At 36.0% G+C, this 19,874-nt stretch overlaps 1 protein-coding gene across 9 annotated transcripts in view; it reads right to left on the reverse strand.

Annotated features, from left to right (window-relative positions):
- LOC113118487 (pleckstrin homology domain-containing family A member 7-like) overlaps nt 1-19,874 on the reverse strand; it is a 98,272-nt gene that overhangs the window by 54,503 nt on the left and 23,895 nt on the right. Inside the window, exon 1 of one of the 9 annotated variants that reach the window (XM_026287709.1) lies at nt 11,874-11,893. The exons of the other annotated variants lie outside the window; for them this stretch is intronic. Within the exon in view, the coding sequence (XP_026143494.1) occupies nt 11,874-11,878 (5 nt within the window). The 5' untranslated portion in view covers nt 11,879-11,893. Of the gene's footprint in view, nt 1-11,873; nt 11,894-19,874 lie in introns of those variants that run through there. 9 annotated transcript variants of the gene reach the window in all.

A 19,874-nucleotide genomic window follows, 5' to 3' on the forward strand; every position in this document is an offset into this window, starting at 1 on the left:
TTATTTCAAATTAATCAAATAATGTCTAGGGTCAAAGTATTAAAGAATAACCAATGAATCAAATCAAATAGCTGTTAGAAATTGGGTTTGTGGAGTTGTGGAAAACAAATGTGAACACAAAATATCAACCCACTCTTCAAACAAACAAACCAAAAATGAGAGAGAGTGATCACAGCTCCATGAGCCTCTTAAATAGGGTGCCACAGGTGCCAATAATTAACACTGGAATCCCGCCCATCCAGGAGGAACCTGCAACCTTAACCAAAATAAGAGAAAAATAGGCAGGGCTGTAACACCTCAATCAACAAAATGTTAAATAACCTAAAGTATTTAACACAATAAATTTAACAAATAATAAAATAAACAAATATGTCAAAACATTTACAAAAAAAAACAGGAGTATAGAATGTCATACACGAGACAGTGCATCGGCTAAAACATTCTCCTTTCCTTTGATGTGATGAATTTGTAAAGGAAAAGACTGCAAAAAGAGACTCCATCTCATCAACCGCTGGTTAGAGTTGCAACTTCGCTGCAAAAAAACTAGTGGATTATGATCAGTCAACACTTCAATTGGGTTGCCACTACTCAAATAAACCTCAAAATGTTGAACTGCTAAAATCATTGCCAAGGCTTCCTTCTCAATTACAGAATAATTTCTTTGGTGGGAATTAAACTTTTTAGAAAAGAAGCAGACTGGGTGTTCAATACCTTGATCATCGTCCTGCAATATGCTACAACATCTTGTTTTAGACCAGGCCAATAGAAATTTTGCAATATACTATTATAAGTCTTATTCACACCAAGATGTCCTGCCATGCTACAGTCATGTGCTAGCTTGAGTATGTCTTTACGGAAAACTTGAGGTACCACAATCTGAAAGACATTTCCCCACTCATCCTGTCTAGATAATGATTGTGGGCGCCATTTTCGGATTAGGACCCCATCCTTTTGGAAATAACCACATGACAATTCATTTACTTCTTGTTCAGTGCTCACTTCCTCAAACAGAGAAGATAAAGAAGAATCCTTACTCTGCTCTAAAATGAGCTGATCTCTGGTAATTGCAGTCTCTTTAGGAGGAATCTCCTGGGATTTTTCTAGCTCTGCCTTACCTGACACTATTAAAGATTTAACAGGCACAACTTCATCTCTCTTCTTTTCATCAAACACCCTTAAAAAGGTATCAGCTAGATCGAAATTAAAATCTGCTCTTTTTTTATCGGTAGAATTAAAAGTCTGTTTAGACATAGCACGAGTCACAGCACATACTGGAAAAACATCAGGAAAAGATTGAGACAGATCAGAGTTCTCACTTGACATAGGGACCTCAATAACTTGAGCATTAGGTGTGACCTTGACACCAGCCAAATCATTACCTAAAATAAATGAAACCCCTTCAATTGGCAAACAAGATCGTACACCCACCACTACCTGACCAGACACTAATGGTGATTTTATCTCAATGCTATGTAGAGGAACAACAGCAGAACCCATTTCAACTCCCCTTACCAACACTTGAGCTCCTGTAGCAGTCTGGTTAGAGAGAGGCAAAATTCCCTCAAGTAATAAAGACTGTGAGGCTCCTGTATCTCTAAGAATACTCACTGGAACACCACTTTCTTGCCCTGGTAGAGACACAACTCCTGTAGTAAGAAAAGGAGCATAATCTGTTAAACAGTCACTAGTACCCAAGTCTCCAAACTTCAAAGACTGAACCCCAAAACATTCAGCACTTTTTTGTACAGGAAAATGGCTTGCAGCAGCCAATCCAACTGGCTTGGTAGATTTTGCTTTCTTACCAAGAACAAAACATTCTGATATCTTATGCCCTGGCTTCTTGCAATAAAAGCAGATGATGTTTGCCTTAGAAGAAACCGCACTAAGCTTGCTAGAGGAAGTTGAAAAAGAGTCAGGTCCGGCCAAAACAGCTTTACTATGATCCTGATAATTTCTTCTTGGGTTATGGTTTCCATATAACCCTTTATGGGTTAAAGCGAACTCATCAGCCATAACAGCGGCATCAAACAATTTGGAAATCTTTTGTTCATTTAAATATGTAGCCAGAACTGCTGGGACACAATTTTTAAACTCCTCTAAGAGAATCAAGTCACTAAGCTGGTCTTTAGTTTCCACTTGCCTAGAAGCACACCACCTAACAAACATGTTCTCCTTTTCCCGCGCAAATTCCACAAACGTCTGCCTATCACTTTTGATGTAATTTCGAAAACGTTGCCGATATGCTTCAGGTACTAGCTCGTAAGCATGAAGAATAGAAGTTTTAACTGTATCATACACAGCACTCTGTTCTAAACTAAGTGATGAATAAACCTCTTGAGCCCTACCTGTAAGCACACATTGTAAAAGCAACGTCCAAACATCCTTTGGCCACTTCAATGAAGTAGCGACTCTCTCGAAGTGGGAGAAATACTTCTCTACCTCTTTTTCAGAGAATGGAGGAACCATTTTAATATGCTTACCAATATCAAAAGCTTGCCCTACACTTTGAGAAGACTCTGAAGGTACTACAAAAGGTGAAACAGGGGGCTGACCCTCAGGTGTCCTACCTGCCAACTCTAACTCCATTTTTTTAAGGACAAAGGCACGCTCACGCTCCCTTTCCTGGCCCTCCAATTTCCTCAACTCAAGTTCTCTGTGCAACTCCTTTTCTTTCAAAGCTATTCTATCATGTTCTAAGCGACACTTCACTGCCTCCAATTCTAACTCCTTTTCTCGTAATACCATCTCTTTTAGCTTTACTTCACTGTCAACGTTACTTGGAACATGTAACTTTGCAACTAGAACTCCTTCTTCCTCTAAAGTGCCCCTCAAGTTCTTAAAGATAGACTCCTTAAGTTTTTTATCACTTTTAGTGAGCTCTATATTATAATGAGCAGCAACCAACAAAAGCTGCTCTTTAGTGCACTTCTCAAGTGCTTCCTCTGAAGGTTCTTTTAGAAATTCTTCCACATTGGAAGCCATTGCTAAAAACCTCTAAGTTTTCAAACAAGTAGCCACTTTAGGAGTTCACACGAATCAGAACAATATCCTTTAAATATACTCCACCAAAAAAAAATTTACCCTATACACAACTCCATTTCCACAAAGTTACTTAATGGTAATTTAATCTACACCAACAAATCGGATTAACAAATCAGAATCAGTCCCCTTATCTTCTCTATGGAGAACGAATACAAAGGTTTAACAAAACCCTCTCCGCAAGTAGCATGCCAACAATATAATACTCTTACAAAAAGAGATTAATTCATAAGTCACGCAATCACTCCTGAACTGCTGACAATATTCAACAAGGTAGCTACCACGAAACTGCATGTTAATTAGTATATTGACTCCCTACGTTTGTTATTGGTGTAAAATTACTTACCAATTTGAAGAAAATGGGGATGAAAAAAAATGCTCTCTCAAAAGCAAACAAACAAAATAAATTTCACAAGTTCCCAACACTAGCCATTGATTCAAAGTACCACACCAATTGGCATGGATACTAGAGAACCACTCCGGTAAAACACTACACAAACAAAAAAAACGAACCTCTCTAATCTTCAAAGGCTTACCAGGCTCGGGGCCACTTTAAACGCTGAACTTCATGTCACCTGGTAAAAACCAGGCCCTGAATAGCGCACCCCCAACAGAGATTAAATCTCCACCCGGGATACCTTCAAAAATAACAAACTAACAAAACAAACTAACAAAACAAACAGTGCTCCGTTGGAAGGATTGACTAGCAACCCAGCTGGACCACTCTACCTAACCGGAGTCCTCTATTAATCCAATAACTATGAACCTTTTCCATGCTCCACTCTCAAAAAACTTGAAAAACAAGTCACAAAACCCCAACTTCAAACAAGAATTTGATCCCGGACGAGCCCCCAATTTATGTTACGACCCGGCTCAAAGTCACAACATAAAGAGGGCACTTAGACAAAAATAGGTTTCAATACAGTTATAAATTTATTTCAAATTAATCAAATAATGTCTAGGGTCAAAGTATTAAAGAATAACCAATGAATCAAATCAAATAGCTGTTAGAAATTGGGTTTGTGGAGTTGTGGAAAACAAATGTGAACACAAAATATCAACCCACTCTTCAAACAAACAAACCAAAAATGAGAGAGAGTGATCACAGCTCCATGAGCCTCTTAAATAGGGTGCCACAGGTGCCAATAATTAACACTGGAATCCCGCCCATCCAGGAGGAACCTGCAACCTTAACCAAAATAAGAGAAAAATAGGCAGGGCTGTAACACTAAGTCAAAAAAATAGTTTGTATACAGAATCAGATGGACAGTAAATACTAACAAAAGTAGCAAAAAGTACCTGCAAATTGACTAGGGATTTGTGAGATTTGTGTCATTGGTACATACAATACATTAATGTTGTACATAAGACTTTGCCTCTTGAGACTTGCCTGCACTTTAATAAGAATGGAACGTGGACCCTAATGAAAATGAAGCTAAAAATATCTAGATTGCAGGAGAAGAATTAAAGGATGCCAAGTTATGCCATCTCTCGTAATAGGAGCTGAGAGCCACATCACTCCTACATATTATTTGCTTTCACAGTATTTACCAGAACAATTATTTGTACACATTTGTTTTTTTATGGGAAAATGTCTGTTAAGAAATGTAATGTCAAGCTAACAACTGTAGTGTACTTTGTCTTTTTGTCTACACTGTTCATCATAAGCATAAACCATTCAGTGCCAGCTGTTGCATACCAACTGTTTATCCCTCAAGAGCAAATTCCCGCTAACAGATTACTCATTAAATCTGTCATTGGAAAGGTAGTTTTTGGTAATATTGTCAGCACTGTGTATGCAGTAATGGGCGAGTGGGAAGAGGCTCTATGAAATGGGATGCCACATTTAGTATCATAATTCTACAACTGTCTCAGACACAGACAGACTACAGATAGCAAGTCATTTACTGAAATTGAGTTTCTACTCAGGGAAAGGACACAGAAGAGCTACTTAAGGAGCACTGGTAAGGCAGGAGGATTGTGAGTGCAACTCAAGGCTATAACATTACGTCTGGATGGGCAATGTAGCTAAAAAATGTCTTGATATTTTTTTCAAATTGTAATGAAAATTCAATATACACCATATGGACAATTGTACAACACCTCTTAAAGGGTTAGTTCACCCCCAAAAAAATTAAAATTCAGTAATTAATTACTCATGTCATTCCAAACCTTTAAGACCTCCATTCATCTTCAGAACACAAATTAAGTTATTTTTGCTGAAATCCGAGAGCTTTCTGACCCTCTTCAGTATAGACGACAACGCAACTGACACGTTCAAGGCCCAGAAAGTAAGAAAGTTAATGTGACATCAGTGGTTCAACCATAATTTTATATATTTTAATACTTTCTGTGCACAAAGAAAACAAAAATAGCAACTTTATTCAACAATTTCTAATCTTCCCTGTCCCTGTCATACTATTGGGAAGTGGATGTGTTTACTGCAACAACACGGAAGACCTGGTAAAGTTATAGAGCACAATCACTGAGTGCCAAGGCATACGGTATGTGAAAGTCACCAACATTACTGATTCCATAGCTACCACTGGCATTAATATGTGCAGCTGGAGGTTCACTGAATGGGTTTCCCTTGCAGAGCAGCTACAATGCCATGCGTCAGATGGAGTGGTGTGAAGCAAATCACCACTGGACTCTGGAGCAGAGGAAACTGGTTTTGTTAAGTGATGAAGCACTTCTCTTATTGGCAGTCTGATGGGCGAGTCTGAGCTTGACGGATGGAATAATATAAAAAGGTGAAAATCTAATCTAAATATGCTAAACTAACATACTTGTTTATCTGAAAAACAATGCTACAGTCAGTTATTCTCCTTTGAAAATGTGTGTTCCGGGCCAGAATGCCAGTATTTGTTTTGGTTTGTGAAACCCGCCCACTGCCAGTTTCCCCAACAGTATTTCGGCGCCCCAGGTTGCCAGTTGGTGGAAAAAACAGCATACAGCATTTACTTTCATTCATTGTCTAGTGTGCTAGTTTCTGTTTGTGTCATCATTATGGCAACCTGCATGTGCATCAAATCTGAGGAAGAGGGGCCGGGTGAAAAAAACCCTCTCAAATATTTTGAATTACGACTGCAATAATTAGTTCAACCAATTGCTGTCAATCCTACATAGAGTGCCTTTAAAGGGGTCATTGGAAGCGACTTGAACTTTGACAAGTTGTTTGAACTGAAATGTGTGTTGGCAGTGTGTGTACCTACACAACCACCCTATAATGATAAAAATCCATCCAGTGTTTTTTTTTTTTTAAATCTCGTTAAATCATTTCCCCTTTCTCAAATCGAGCTGATCTCAGATGCCTGTCTGTGTGACATCACACAGACCTAGAGCCCTCCTACAATTGTTGATTGACACTAGCATTTTACCTCATACACGCCCTGAATTAGCTGTATTCAGTCCGCCATTGTTTTAACACCGGAGCACTTGTAGACAAGATTGTCTCCTAAGCAACCGAGGTGTTCAGCCATCATTTACTCCCGACATCTGAGCCACTGAAGACGCAATGGATTATGTTTGTTTTTGGGAATGCACCACCGATTTACCTAAATGAGTTACGCAAATAATTCATGATCCAGTCTCACCTACAGAAGGTAGGTTCTTTTATGAATCTTTGCCAATTGCCTTACCTAATAACTTACTATGTAGCTCCGCGGCTAAAGTAAACAAAAAAGTAAAGTAAACTTAAGTTTTTCAACGCATGCCTCGTCAACCCACAGAAGAGAGGGACGGGGTGAGCAGAGCTCATTAGCATTTAAAGCAACACGGGCTAAAATGGCTTGGTAAAAACTAAGCTGATTTTGACAGGGTAGGGGGCCATTCACATATCGCGCCTAAAAACGTGTGGAAAACACTAAGCGTGCCGTTTTCTCCTTCTTTCCAAAGCACTCGGGCAGTTGCGCCCCCTGAGGCGTCTGCCTTTGCTAAGCAACCATGACGTGATCTCTCCATGAAGACGCGGAAATTTCAGCAAAGGATAAATGGATTTGCAGCTCTAAAAATCGCTTTTATTAGCTCTGCTACTAAATTTATTTCAAAATGTCAATCCATATGCAATTATGGTCAGCTGTTCCTTCATCTTGGCTGTGCTTTCAACGTTGTTACGGGAAAGGATGAAGCTGATTGGTTAGTTCTTGTCACATGACCCGCAGCATTCTGAAATGTTGAGATGTTTTTAACTCGATGCGGTGCGGACGCGCCTGGAAAAAGCTAGTGCGTCGTACTGTGAGCGCGCTGCGACCGCGTCGCTTCCATTATGAGCGCGCATACCGCGCGCCTACATTGGAAATAACGAAAATGAGCGCGCAAAAGACGCGATATGTGAACGGCCCCTTAAAAGGGTGTTGTTTTACACTACCATTGAGAAATTTTAACCAATGTAATAGATTTTACATTAATCATATCAGCTTGTGGAAAATGGGCAGCCGATGACCCCTTTAAAATATATATAGCAATAAAGAAATAAAAATTGGTTCAAATAAAATATGATTCCTTGCTTTTGATATGGTTTTTATTGAACAATAGAGGTAAAATACATAATGATCAACTATCTAATCATACATGTTCATTAAGTAATTATTGTATCAAATGCCTGCAGAGGGCACCAATGGCCTGACGAATTCTTTTATGACAGAAATGCTAGAGACACTGTCATTTCTTGAACAAGAACATGTTGACATCAAAACATGCAAACTCAGTGCAAGGATTTGAACATTATAAGTCTCAATGTACAATTATCATATTTAGAAAGATAATAATGTGTTGGCATAGTTTTGTAAATTTACCTAAAAAATCTGATAGAATGGTGCACAATGTTTCCAGATAAACATTATAAGCAACGTTATATGGAGTTTGAGACAGTCCAGGCATGCAAAGGATAACTGAATGAGTTAAGCATGTAAATAAATTGCATATTAAACCTACAGAGCATGTATTTATTTAATGTAATCACAGTCTTTGTGAATTCACAATAGCACTACGCTTTATGATGATTTTAAAGGTTTCAATATTTCTTAATATTTTCTGCAGTCTAAAAAACAATCTAAAATGTTTTTCATGGATTCTTGTCCATGGAATGTGTCTCTTCCAATATTTTGCCAGTTAACTGACATAGACAAGATGCAATCAAGGATTTTTTTTTTTATAATGGAGTACTCTGAATCATGACAGCCCTTAATCAATCATCTAGACCACGTACTGCTTTTACTAAAACAACATACATAACATTATAAATCATATTTAGCTTAATGTACCTATATAACCATACAAAATTATACAAAAACTGCAATCTTTCAAAAAAAAAAAAAAAAAAAAGATGCAGTATGTTTTTAACAACTAAGTGAGTTCTTTGAAGAACAAAGAAACACACACAGAAGAAGTGGCAGGTCTATGAGTTTGCATTTCAACTCCAAGACTTAATGCATAGATCGATTTTGAGAAGTTTTGTCCCATCCACTGATATGTTCATCACTGTCAATCATCACATATTTTTAATTCAACCCCGCACATAGTTATATTTGCCAAATCCAAAAACTTTGCAATGTAGTTAGTAGCATGGAAAATGTATCTTTTATTTAAATTGTTCATGGGCTATATAGAAAGAGAACCAAGAACATTCCCATAATCACTGACGCTGTCACTCAAGTGTAGTGCAAGCTCACAGAGTTCTGTGCTTTCGCAAAAACTTTCATTGTAATTAAAGTTGCTGTTTACAATGCAAAATAAACCTCTTATTTACATTGTTTCAACACTTTGATTATAATGAAAGGGTTTGTGATGATGTAGAACTCCGAATCCACTCAATACGACTAACAACGCAGAAGTTTCACTGACTGACTAACTTACAGACTACTGATTGGTCATTGCGTACTTGTGTTCAACAGACATGTCTGTGATTGTCTACAATGACATGTCTGTGATTGTCTACAATGACATGTCTGTGACTGTCTACAATGTTTCACACTGCAAAGCACATAATCACAATATTCACAGTACTCTCTAATTTAACATCGTAAGCATAATTAACATGCTAATATTCAATGTATCACCCAGCTCTAATTGCGTCCAGGCCTAGATTTATACAGTCCCACTTAAATGTGGCTAAATTCAAAATGATGGCAGTCATTAGCGTGTGTAGGCGGCTAACACTTTCTCAAATCCCAAAATATTTATCACACAGTCAATTGCACTAAAGATGACATGGAAAAGCCACTTCAACCGTGCCAATGACCTCTCTGAGAGGTATGAGATTGTAAAGGTCGCCACCTGTCTTTGAAGACAGATAAAGAGCAATCTGTTCAGTTTCTGAAAGAGACAAGTCTTTGACAACACATCATGAATATGAGGACAATCTGAGTGGGTATATGGCACAAAGTTACAGTATATCTTGACTGGTCAACCCAAGACACTTATCTCAGTTAACGTCTACTTTACATCCTGCCATTTGATAGAGAGGCATCAGCCGCTGACACGAAATGAGCTCATTCATGGTAAATATAGATGGCAATTTGACATAGTTCATCATGCAGCTTGGAGATTTTTTGCTGCATGCAATGAGGCTTGGAAGGCTGCTTATCTCCGAAATCGATTGCGACAGTCAGAGAGGCAGGACACTGGAGAGAGAAAAATGCAAGAGTGATCAAAAAGAAGATCAGTCAGGCAGGATAAACAGCACTGGAATAAGAAGTCACTTTCACATGCTGTTACTTATGACCTTCTGCTTTAATAATGTGGTCTCATTTAACAAGTAGGTATAAGATCAGCTACTTACAAGCCAAAATGAAAGAAACTTTTTATCAAATACAATGAAACATATGTGAAAAATATTCATATCCAATAATACAAAAATGAATATTTTTTTTATAATAGGTTATATATTTATATTAATTACTTTACGTCACAGTAACAATTTCTTCATTTTCAAGAGTTAAACCCTTTTTTGGCAGGAAGGGAGACCAAAAAACACAGCTGGTACTAGTGTATCAATTCTCCGCAAAAGGGTTTGGAAACGGTTTCACTACGCATACAAAAATCAATTTATGACAATACTAATGGATATGTATCATCTTAAACTTGAAGCCAACTTATTTTGAATCAGGTGAGTGAAATCCTGGTCTCCTTCGATCAAAAGCAATCGAAAAAAGCAGATCTTTAAAAGTCCTCCCACTTATATAAACCGGATTCATTGAATTATTTCTCCTTTGTAAGATTTCAGCACATGATATTGAATAGAGAGTAAAATAAGGCTCATGTGGATGAACCAAAGTTCAAAAGGTCTCTTCAATAAAGTCTCTAACCTTTCTGTTAAGCAAAACAATGTCTCTTCATGTCTATGATGTCAAAAGTAATTCACAAGCCTCCTTCATCTCAGAACATCAGCAGGATAGAAACAGCAATAAATTCAATAGCTCAGTCGTCTGGAGAAATTAGATTAACCAACAAGTCCTCTCATGCATCAACAGTGAACAAAGTGAACCTTGAAAGTTAGAGAACGATCTGAGACATACAGACGGTATAAATAAATTAATCACTTCAACAATGCAACAAATTCTCAATTTTTATCATTAATATACAGTAATGCCCTGATGTCATTTTACAGACATGTGGGTGGAACATTGTGTTAACAAGTTAACTAACAAAAAATGACAAGAAAACGAGACCATTTATATTGATACAAATGGAGTATAGGTGCAAAGATAACTGACTTTGGGTAAAAAAAAATGTTGTCATATTTCTAGTGTGGGAAATGGGAATATCCCTTTCTCTATCTTTGACTCTAATCGCAATCACATTTCGGTGAACCTGACAAGTCATGGGAACGTTAAACTAAGACCGAAGAGCGGTTGAGTGTAAACAGAACTGCTCTGATGACCCAGTATTCAAATGACATGTAAAGCAAATTTAACTCCAGTGTCACCCAACTGGAAAAACTGGAAGGACATGCTGGTAAACAGAATAAAAAAAAACTATGTTAGTTCTCTTCTGGAACAATGTTTCAACTGTTGTCAATATTGGTTAATCTAAACAAACTCTTATATTTAGTATAACATATAATGGCTACATGGAAAAAAAAATTATCAGATGGAAGAACGCTAAACAAAGATCATATAACTGTTTACAGTTTCTGGGCCAATTAATTTAAGCCAAACTCTATTCCAGAATCTCATTCTCAGTAATCCATCATCATTTAAAAATACTGAAATATCTGTCTTGATAGTATATTGCCAATATCAATCATAATAATGAATGTGACATCTTCAGAATGAGAAAATAAACAAGATTTCATATTTTCAGAAAATTAGAAAATGTGCCACTTGCAGAGACATAACTACTGGATTCTTTTTGCCCATAAGATATTAAACTAAATTTTGTTTGCCCAAATATGTCCATTATTCATTGTCAATAGCATAGAAATATATGAAACACAGGTCAGTCACAGCTTTCTATTGGTCAGTGTAGATTATTCACATGATCACTTGAACCCTATGAAAAATCTATTTTGGGAAATCTTTTGCCCTCTAGTGAAATTCACGATTGCATAGACACCCATCGATTTTGACCATAAAATTCACAAAACAAAGTGAATGTGACCGGAAAAAAAAAAAAAAAGGCAGACAGGGAAAGAGATCCGTCAAGGACAAAAGATGATTCTTCCAATGTGTAGCCTGAGAGCAAGCATATGCAAAACAGTGTTTGAAACCTATTAGCATTTATCTCAGAAAAAAAAACAAAAAAAAAAACCTTGGCACTTGTGGATGCAGTTTTGTTAAACCCTGATAAGGAGCCCAGAAGGCGTGAAAGGGGTAAAAAACAAAAAAACATACCACATGTAATTAAGGAGCTTTAAATCTGTTCATATTCCTCTGTGCTTTACTGATGCTGTTGCGCTGCATAAAACTGATACTTGATGTCTGAAGTAAAAGCAGAGGCGGAGGTCCACTGAGGCCAGAGGAAACATGGATCTCAGTTTAAAATAGTCTCCTGCTGCCCGAGGCCCAGCTGTGTGGCCGTTCCTCTCTGTGAGAGATGTAGTTCTGTCATTGTGGAGGATGTAAGAAGAATAAAGAGTGCTGCTGTCGTGTTCTACAGAAGGTAAAATGAGGCAGGAAACAGGTAATATGGCTCTTTGATCCATGCCTTTTCCCTCTGACCATTTGTTCTGCTAAAATCTATTGTTCCCTCTTGATTCAATCTGCTGCCTGTATGAGTCACTGCACTCATGCCCACACACACACACACACACATAAAGACATGCACAGAAAGAGAGACATACACACACACAGAGAGAGGGGTAGGGCAGATTATGTTCAACCAATGGTGTGTGGTATTGTAAAATCCCTGGTCATTGAGTGTTTGTGTTTACATGATGAGTCATGCAGACCTGACTCTAGGTTTAACTCGCCTAGATTTAGCTTCCTCAAATAGCTTAAAATTCAGGCTGGTTTGAGAATGAAGGTCACAGGTTAAACAAAAGATAAACCCAGTAAATCAAGTAAGGTTGGGTGATTTAAATATTTATATTCTTATATATAAATGTATTAAATTATCTATAAAATTATAATCTTGATAATTTTCAGGTTTTTGATGCTATATTACAGAATATTATAAAAATACTACATGATCTGAGGAAGCATCATAAGTAAAATACAAAAAAAAAATCATTTTAAATAAAAGAACACAACAAAAAAATATATATTTAATAAGTTTTACATTTATATATAAGATATTTACACTACTGTTAAAATGTTTAGGGTCAGTAAGATTTCTTTTTAATGTCTTTTGAAAGATGCTTATATTTTATCCAAAAAAAAAAAAAAGTTAAAATGTGAAATATTGTGAAACATTAGACATTCAGTCTCTATAATGTCACATGATCCTTCTGAAATCATTCTAATATGTGCAAAATAAATATTTCTTATTATTATCAATGTTGAAAACCGGTGTGATGCTTAATGTTGCTTAATGATGCTCATATAATATGCGGTAATACATTTATTTTTTCAGGTTTGTTTAACTAACAAAGTTCAAGCATTTATCTTAACAAAATTATAAATGTATTTACTGTCACTTTTGATTTGTTTCACAAACCCTTGATGAACAAACGACTCAAAATATTCATTTCCAAAATTATTATAATTTTTTTTTACTGAATCTAAACTATTGAATGGTACTATATATTTTATATAATTTAAAATTTATATTTTACATTTATTACAATAGGCCAACAGTAATAACAAATTATCAAATCTAAATTATGAAGTCAAAATTGAAAAGAACAGCTTGAAATATTAAACATTTATATCAGTAGTAAAGCCCAGCCTCCTGTTGGCTAAGACATAAATTAGCGTTAAAACAAGTTGCACTGATTTTAGTTATGTAATCGTTTCTGCAATATGATGTAAATAATGAAATTATACAAACTCTTTACTGATCAGAGAATAAATTGCTATGATTATTTTATTTTTATTAAACTACAGGCTTTGAAATATCATATTATTCTCATTAATACAAGCAAGCAATGTTTTGGTCCATGTGGGACAGATTTTCTCAATCCAGTACCCCACCTGCTCCCTCAAGTTTCATTTCATCAACAGAATTGTATTTCTGTTCCACCCGACTTGCACATCGAATGGTATTAATAATATTAGGCCTCGTTCCAGCAATTTGTGAATCTGTTTAAAATTGGATTTTTTTTAAATCTGTTTAAAAGAAACTGATTTGAAGAAACATATCAGACTTGCCAATTCTACAAGGAACCTAGAAATGTGCTACACAGATTAATTCTTAAAAAAACCAAATAAAAATAACAGACAAAAACTTAATTATACTGTCTGCCCACAACTTTTCCTCACACCACAACAAATGTAATTCAGACCTCTAGTGCCATTTCCACAGCAAACCTCAAGAAAATACCATGGTGGTTCACAGAAACGGTATTTTTTGCAAGTCTCCAACAGCGACATTATTCTCAAACATTTACTGGAATTTTCACCACCCACCATGACATCTGAAATTATTCAAGACATTTACGACAAGCTCTCCCCCTCCATTTCTCTTGGTCTTCACGAAAGCCCCATTCCCCTTCAAAGTCTGTTTCATATTTTCTCTTGAGCATTATATTTTTATTTAGGTAATTTAAGTAGGAGTCCCATCAATGTTGTTGTATATGGCAATATTAAATCAGCCCCTGAACCCGAACACCTGGTGCTGATCCACACTTCTCACACACACACACACACTTCTCACACCAATGTTATTTTTAGACCTCTCTCAACCTACAAAGACAGATGATGCTCGTTTCATTATTCGGCACAGCTCAATTCACATCAATGTCAATCTTTGCAGGCCTTCAGATTCATTTAAATGGGAATTGAACTGCTGCTGGCCTTGACTCTTACAATGCCATTTACATTCTGTGATTTCACACAACGCTAGGAGAGATTATAATGGATCTCTCAATTAAAGATTAAAACGTTCCTCGGCTGCAATAAAAGGGGTTTATAAATGGCTAGCATAAATTAATATTTAAGGTCTGATGCACATACAGTACACACACTGACAGTCGGGGCATGTTAGCGAGATCTATGCTGCAGCCTGGGTCCCTTGTTGAAAAGCGACATTTAAATGTCAGTTGAGCTGTTGAGACTAAGGCGTGAGATATTTAGCAAATGAGGTGGCATTTATTTCAGTACAAATATTTAAACATCCCTAAAGAAAGATCGGTTTACAAAATGTACTACCATTCAAAGGTTTGTGGCCGGTATCATGTTGTTCGACTTCTCATTCAGAGCCATTTTCAGTTCAAAGCTTATCTATTGGAGTCTCTCAAATGCAAGGCTGCTTCCTACGAAGGCCGCATACATTTAAATTCACGAAAATAAACTGAAAGAAAACGAGTCGATACTGAAATCATCTGAATTTTAGGATGCAGCTTTCTGTTTGAGAAGCACATAATATATACATATAGCTAAAAGTGATCATTACGAGAGTTGGGGGATAAAAGATTATTTTAATTTGTATATTTTTATTACCACTAGCCTCCCTCATGCTCACTAAAAGTGATTAGAAGTCTGATTAGTTTCCTGATTCAGATATATAGTTTTAATGAACCAGTAAAAAAAAAAAAAAGAAGAAGATTCAGAGGTTATTTTACGAACTGGTTTGTCCACAATTTTGAATGCTGCACCACAGAACAGATCATGACGTCATCGAGGGTCTTGACCTCATTACCATCTAAAATACTATTTTTTAATACATTTCTATCAGCCAATGATAATTAAAAAAGAAAATGTCACGAACTGGGCTATGACTAATTTCACAGGAGTATCGTACATTTATTATTATTATTTTTTTTTTTTTATATTCACATCTATTTATTAGGGGTGACCCCGAATAGTCGATGATTCAATGCTTCGATTCGAGGAGCCTGATTTGACTACCAATCTCACAGTCGAATATCCGCGGGTTGTTACTGATTATGCCATTCTGACTATATATAAGTTAATATGCAGCCTATTATGATAAAGCCGTGAATAAGAAATCTGAAAAGAAAGAAGCTTCAAATTAATATTTTAAAGTGTGTGAATAAATCCAACCACCCCTATAGATTTATGTTTCACTTTCCATCATCCGTGACCGACACAGGAGCATCTTGGCGGAAGGTATTTAAAACTTTATCAAGACTCAGACTGACACAGGCAGAGACTGGATTTTTTTCGATCATGTAAGGTACAAGTGATTTCAAAATATTTTCAGCCGGTGTATATATATCGTGGACATATTATATGGGCATATTAGTGGACATATTAGTCCTAATATTAAAATTATGTTGTATAAATGTAGCGTATTCTACATTAAATTATGAGTTTAATCCCATTGATTCAAAACTTGCTATCAAATGTTCACTCTACTGGTCATCTTCAGTGAGCGCAACTCTATAGAGAAATGCAGAACATTAATAACTACTGTCATATAGGCTAACTTTATAATGAGAGCACTATTGTAAAAATTGAGAATTGTTAGGGTTTCGCTGACGTTTAGTGTTAACTATCTTTTAATCAAAACATAAAAACATTATATTACCCCGTTTGTATCTGCAAGGCATTTGTTACAGATTTCACGATGTAAAAAAATGAGTCGCGATTAAATCGCATCCAACAATAAAAGTTGTTTACATTATTTGTGTGTACTGTGTGTGTATAATTGTTATCTATGATACACACACGTGTATATATTTAAGAAAAAATATGTTTATATTATGTTTATGTACTAAATATATTTATATATATATAATATAAATTCTATGAATATAAATATATAAATGTAAATACATTTAAATATTTTCAATATATATATATATATATATATATATATATATATATATATATACTTAGAAATAAAGTATCCTAATAAAGTATTTTTTATGTAATTTTGCTCTTTGAATAAATGTATATGTTTTTTATACTTTGATACTACTGGACAAAACTCAAGACAAATATAGAGCATGGTTCAGTGCATCTATCATCCAGTCAGTTCTCAATAGGCACATCTCAAACATCAAACACTCTTTTAGTCCTACCTTGCATAGTGGTTCAGTCCCAAGCAGCACTGGAAACAGTTGCTTAGCATTTTTACCCCTTAGCGGATTCAAGACATGCAATATCCCTTGCTGTTCCATCTACTGTCCTCACATAGAAATAAAAATGTTCCATTCCACTGGCTGGATGTCCACTCATCACAGAGAAAGAGACACGAATGAGTCGGAGGCTCTCACAAATCACTTATCCACACATCTGGATCATCCCTCTGATCTTTGATCCTCTCAATCTTTTGACAGCACTAGATAAATCACAGAGCCGCGTCAGAGGCAGGATCCAGCTCAGATGAGCATGGGACTTTTTTTAGCCCTCTTTTGGGGTCTCAGCATGGCTTCTCTGGGACCCATGCTGAAATGTGATTGGTTCGTGCTGAGTCTAGAGAAGCAGATGCGCTCCGAGTGCAAAATCTTTTTTTGTAAATGGCACAGATAATTACAAAAAAGACAGTGCTGTTAGTTTTGTCTCCGATTCAAGATCTTTTCATGAAGAGCTGCATTGATAATCAGCTCTGATATTACACTGCATATAGAAGAGGCCTCTGAGTACTGCATGATGAAAATCACAGAGCAATCTAGTACACTTAAAAGACTGACCGATTGATTATAATGAACGTGTTAGTGTGGTGTTAAATGAGGAACTAATGAAACTGTCAATCAATTAAGATGTACAGGTAAGTTATATGCTATCATATAAATGAGGTCAGGCGATGAATCAGGACTTGAATCCAGACAATCTTCTCTTTCACACTCACCTGCTGTGTGGGCCAATCCAGTCACTGCAATACAGAATAATCACAATGGCTGCATTCATCCGTACATGCAAGGATATATGCACATTACAAATATTACAAGAGTAGCTTTACAAGTGCATCACACACTCCCTCACATATAGAAAAATAAATATGTAAAGAGATATATTACAATTATTGCAAAATCTTATATTGTGGCACCTTGAAGGGATTTATTTTGTGATAATGAGCAGTTGTAATTGTCCAGTGTATTATATTGATACTTACCAAAACAATAAATGTAAATGTTACAATAAGGTACCATTAGCTAAGGCATTACTAACTATTTATTCATCTTTTCTCACTTTAATAAAAATACAACAATTTTAGGTATTGGGTAGGACAAGTAGAATATGGTCCTGCAGGATTTTTAAGTGCTAATAAATAGCCAATATGCTAGTAATATGCAAGCTGATATGCAACTAGTTAATAGTAAGAATTGGTCCCTATACTAAAGTGTTACCAATACAACCGTTCATTATTAGTTCATTTTAGCTCAAGTCCATGAAATAATATTAACGGTTTAAACTTCTGGTTTTATAATGTATTAGTAAAGGTTAACATTAAAATTAGCAAAGAATAAAAAATGCTTTAGAACAATTTTTCATTGTTAGTTTATGTTAATTAATGTGGTTAACTGAAGTTAAGCATTACTAAATATTGGGGATAATATTGAGTCACAATTATTTTATTATGTGGGTCGGGGGAGGGGTGGGGGTTCCACAGATCATGGAGATTAATAGACATGAAATGGGAAAAAAAAATTGCTTGCATGGAAAAATGAGCAGTTAAATAGTTCAGCTTCAGTTATGCTAATTTAACTACCACAGATTTCTGCAATTAACCAATCAGAATCAATTATTCCATTTAATAATTAATAGCAACAACAGATAATTGTTGTTTTTCACGTTACAAAGTTTTATCTGCTTAAGCCCAACTAACCTTACCAAAAACCAACTAACTAAAATCAAACAACCAAAAGTAAATTAAACACACAGTGGCTAAATAAGTGTTCATGGTCAATTCTGGCCTTGTACTGACAGTGGAACCATATGCCTTAAGTATAATCCAGATGATTCAATAACTACACAACATCAACAAGGTTGACTGAGGGTCCACCTTCCATTGTTGAAGTTAGGTTCAATTCAAAAATGGAATTTTAAATTGCAAGTTGAAGGAAAAACCATGCAATAAAAACTTTATTCCAAGTCCATCCAAATCAATTCATTCTCCAAACTGCTAGTTCAAGGATGCTGGAGCCTAAAGCCTAGAAACGCCACTTAACAGAGCAGATTATTATGATATTGATTTTATGAGATTATAAACATAATAGAAACCAAACACCATAATGGATAGTGAGTGTACAGTATGTAGCACTAGCATATTGTTATTCTATTGTTAACTGAGCTAAGTTGCCATTTAGATAAGTCTCAGTTTACTATATCTCTGCGATTTCAAGCTAGCTTTTGAACAGCAAGCATGCATTACAATGTTTTTTATTCAAGTCTATTGAGTAAAACCATTCAACCAAACGTCACTTTTACCAAGCAGACGAAATCAAATAGACAGTAAAATTTCACATTTTATTGTAGAACAACAGATGATGCAATCCTTAATGAAACATCATCTTCAAACTTGTAGTACTACAAGAGATTGGATGAACTGTTACTCAACATCAACATAAGTTACACTTTCAGCAAAGTATTATCAGATGAATCGAAAGCAGGCCACTCTCATATGATGGTTAAACAAATGCTAGAGAAGTTGGCCAGCTTAATTGGAGTCAGAACCCAAATGTAGTTTTTCCAGTAAATAGAGAGGGAAAGTGAAAGGCAAACACATGGGCAGTTATTACAATAATGGGTTTGGTATAATTACCTCAGTGCAGGAATAAACATAAAACAGACTATAATAAAGCAACCCCTGCCGTGCCTCTGAAAACACACTAAAATACAAACAAACTCCAAACTAGCAGTAGTATTTCCACTGAATCATGAGAAATGCATCTGAGCCAAGGGCCTGCAATGAATAAATAGTGAAAGAACAATCTCTATCCATTCTGAGCTATTAGGAAACACTCATTTATGAGGAAAGTAAACACACTTGCAGAAGTATTTGGCTTCAAGATAGGAATGCTGCCACTGGTATTCAAGAAATACAAAACCTTCAGTCAGGAGGACAATGAAATATAAAGACATGCCGTCTGTCTTTGAAGCACACTCTACAACTTCAAACAGAGATAGAAGGAAACTAAAGAAACAGCGGGTGAAGTATTTATGACATGTTTTCATGCATCACATCTTCCCTTCCACAGAACTTGCTCGACTTGCCAGTTCAGCAGAACCTGTTGGAATTCCTCAATGTCTTGACATAAATAAAGTAGTTAATTCAATCTCATCTCGACGTAATCCCTGCCACAGACGCATGTGGTTTAGATTTAA

Source organism: Carassius auratus, chromosome 18 (assembly GCF_003368295.1).
Source record: "Carassius auratus strain Wakin chromosome 18, ASM336829v1, whole genome shotgun sequence".
Lineage (NCBI taxonomy): Eukaryota > Metazoa > Chordata > Actinopteri > Cypriniformes > Cyprinidae > Carassius > Carassius auratus.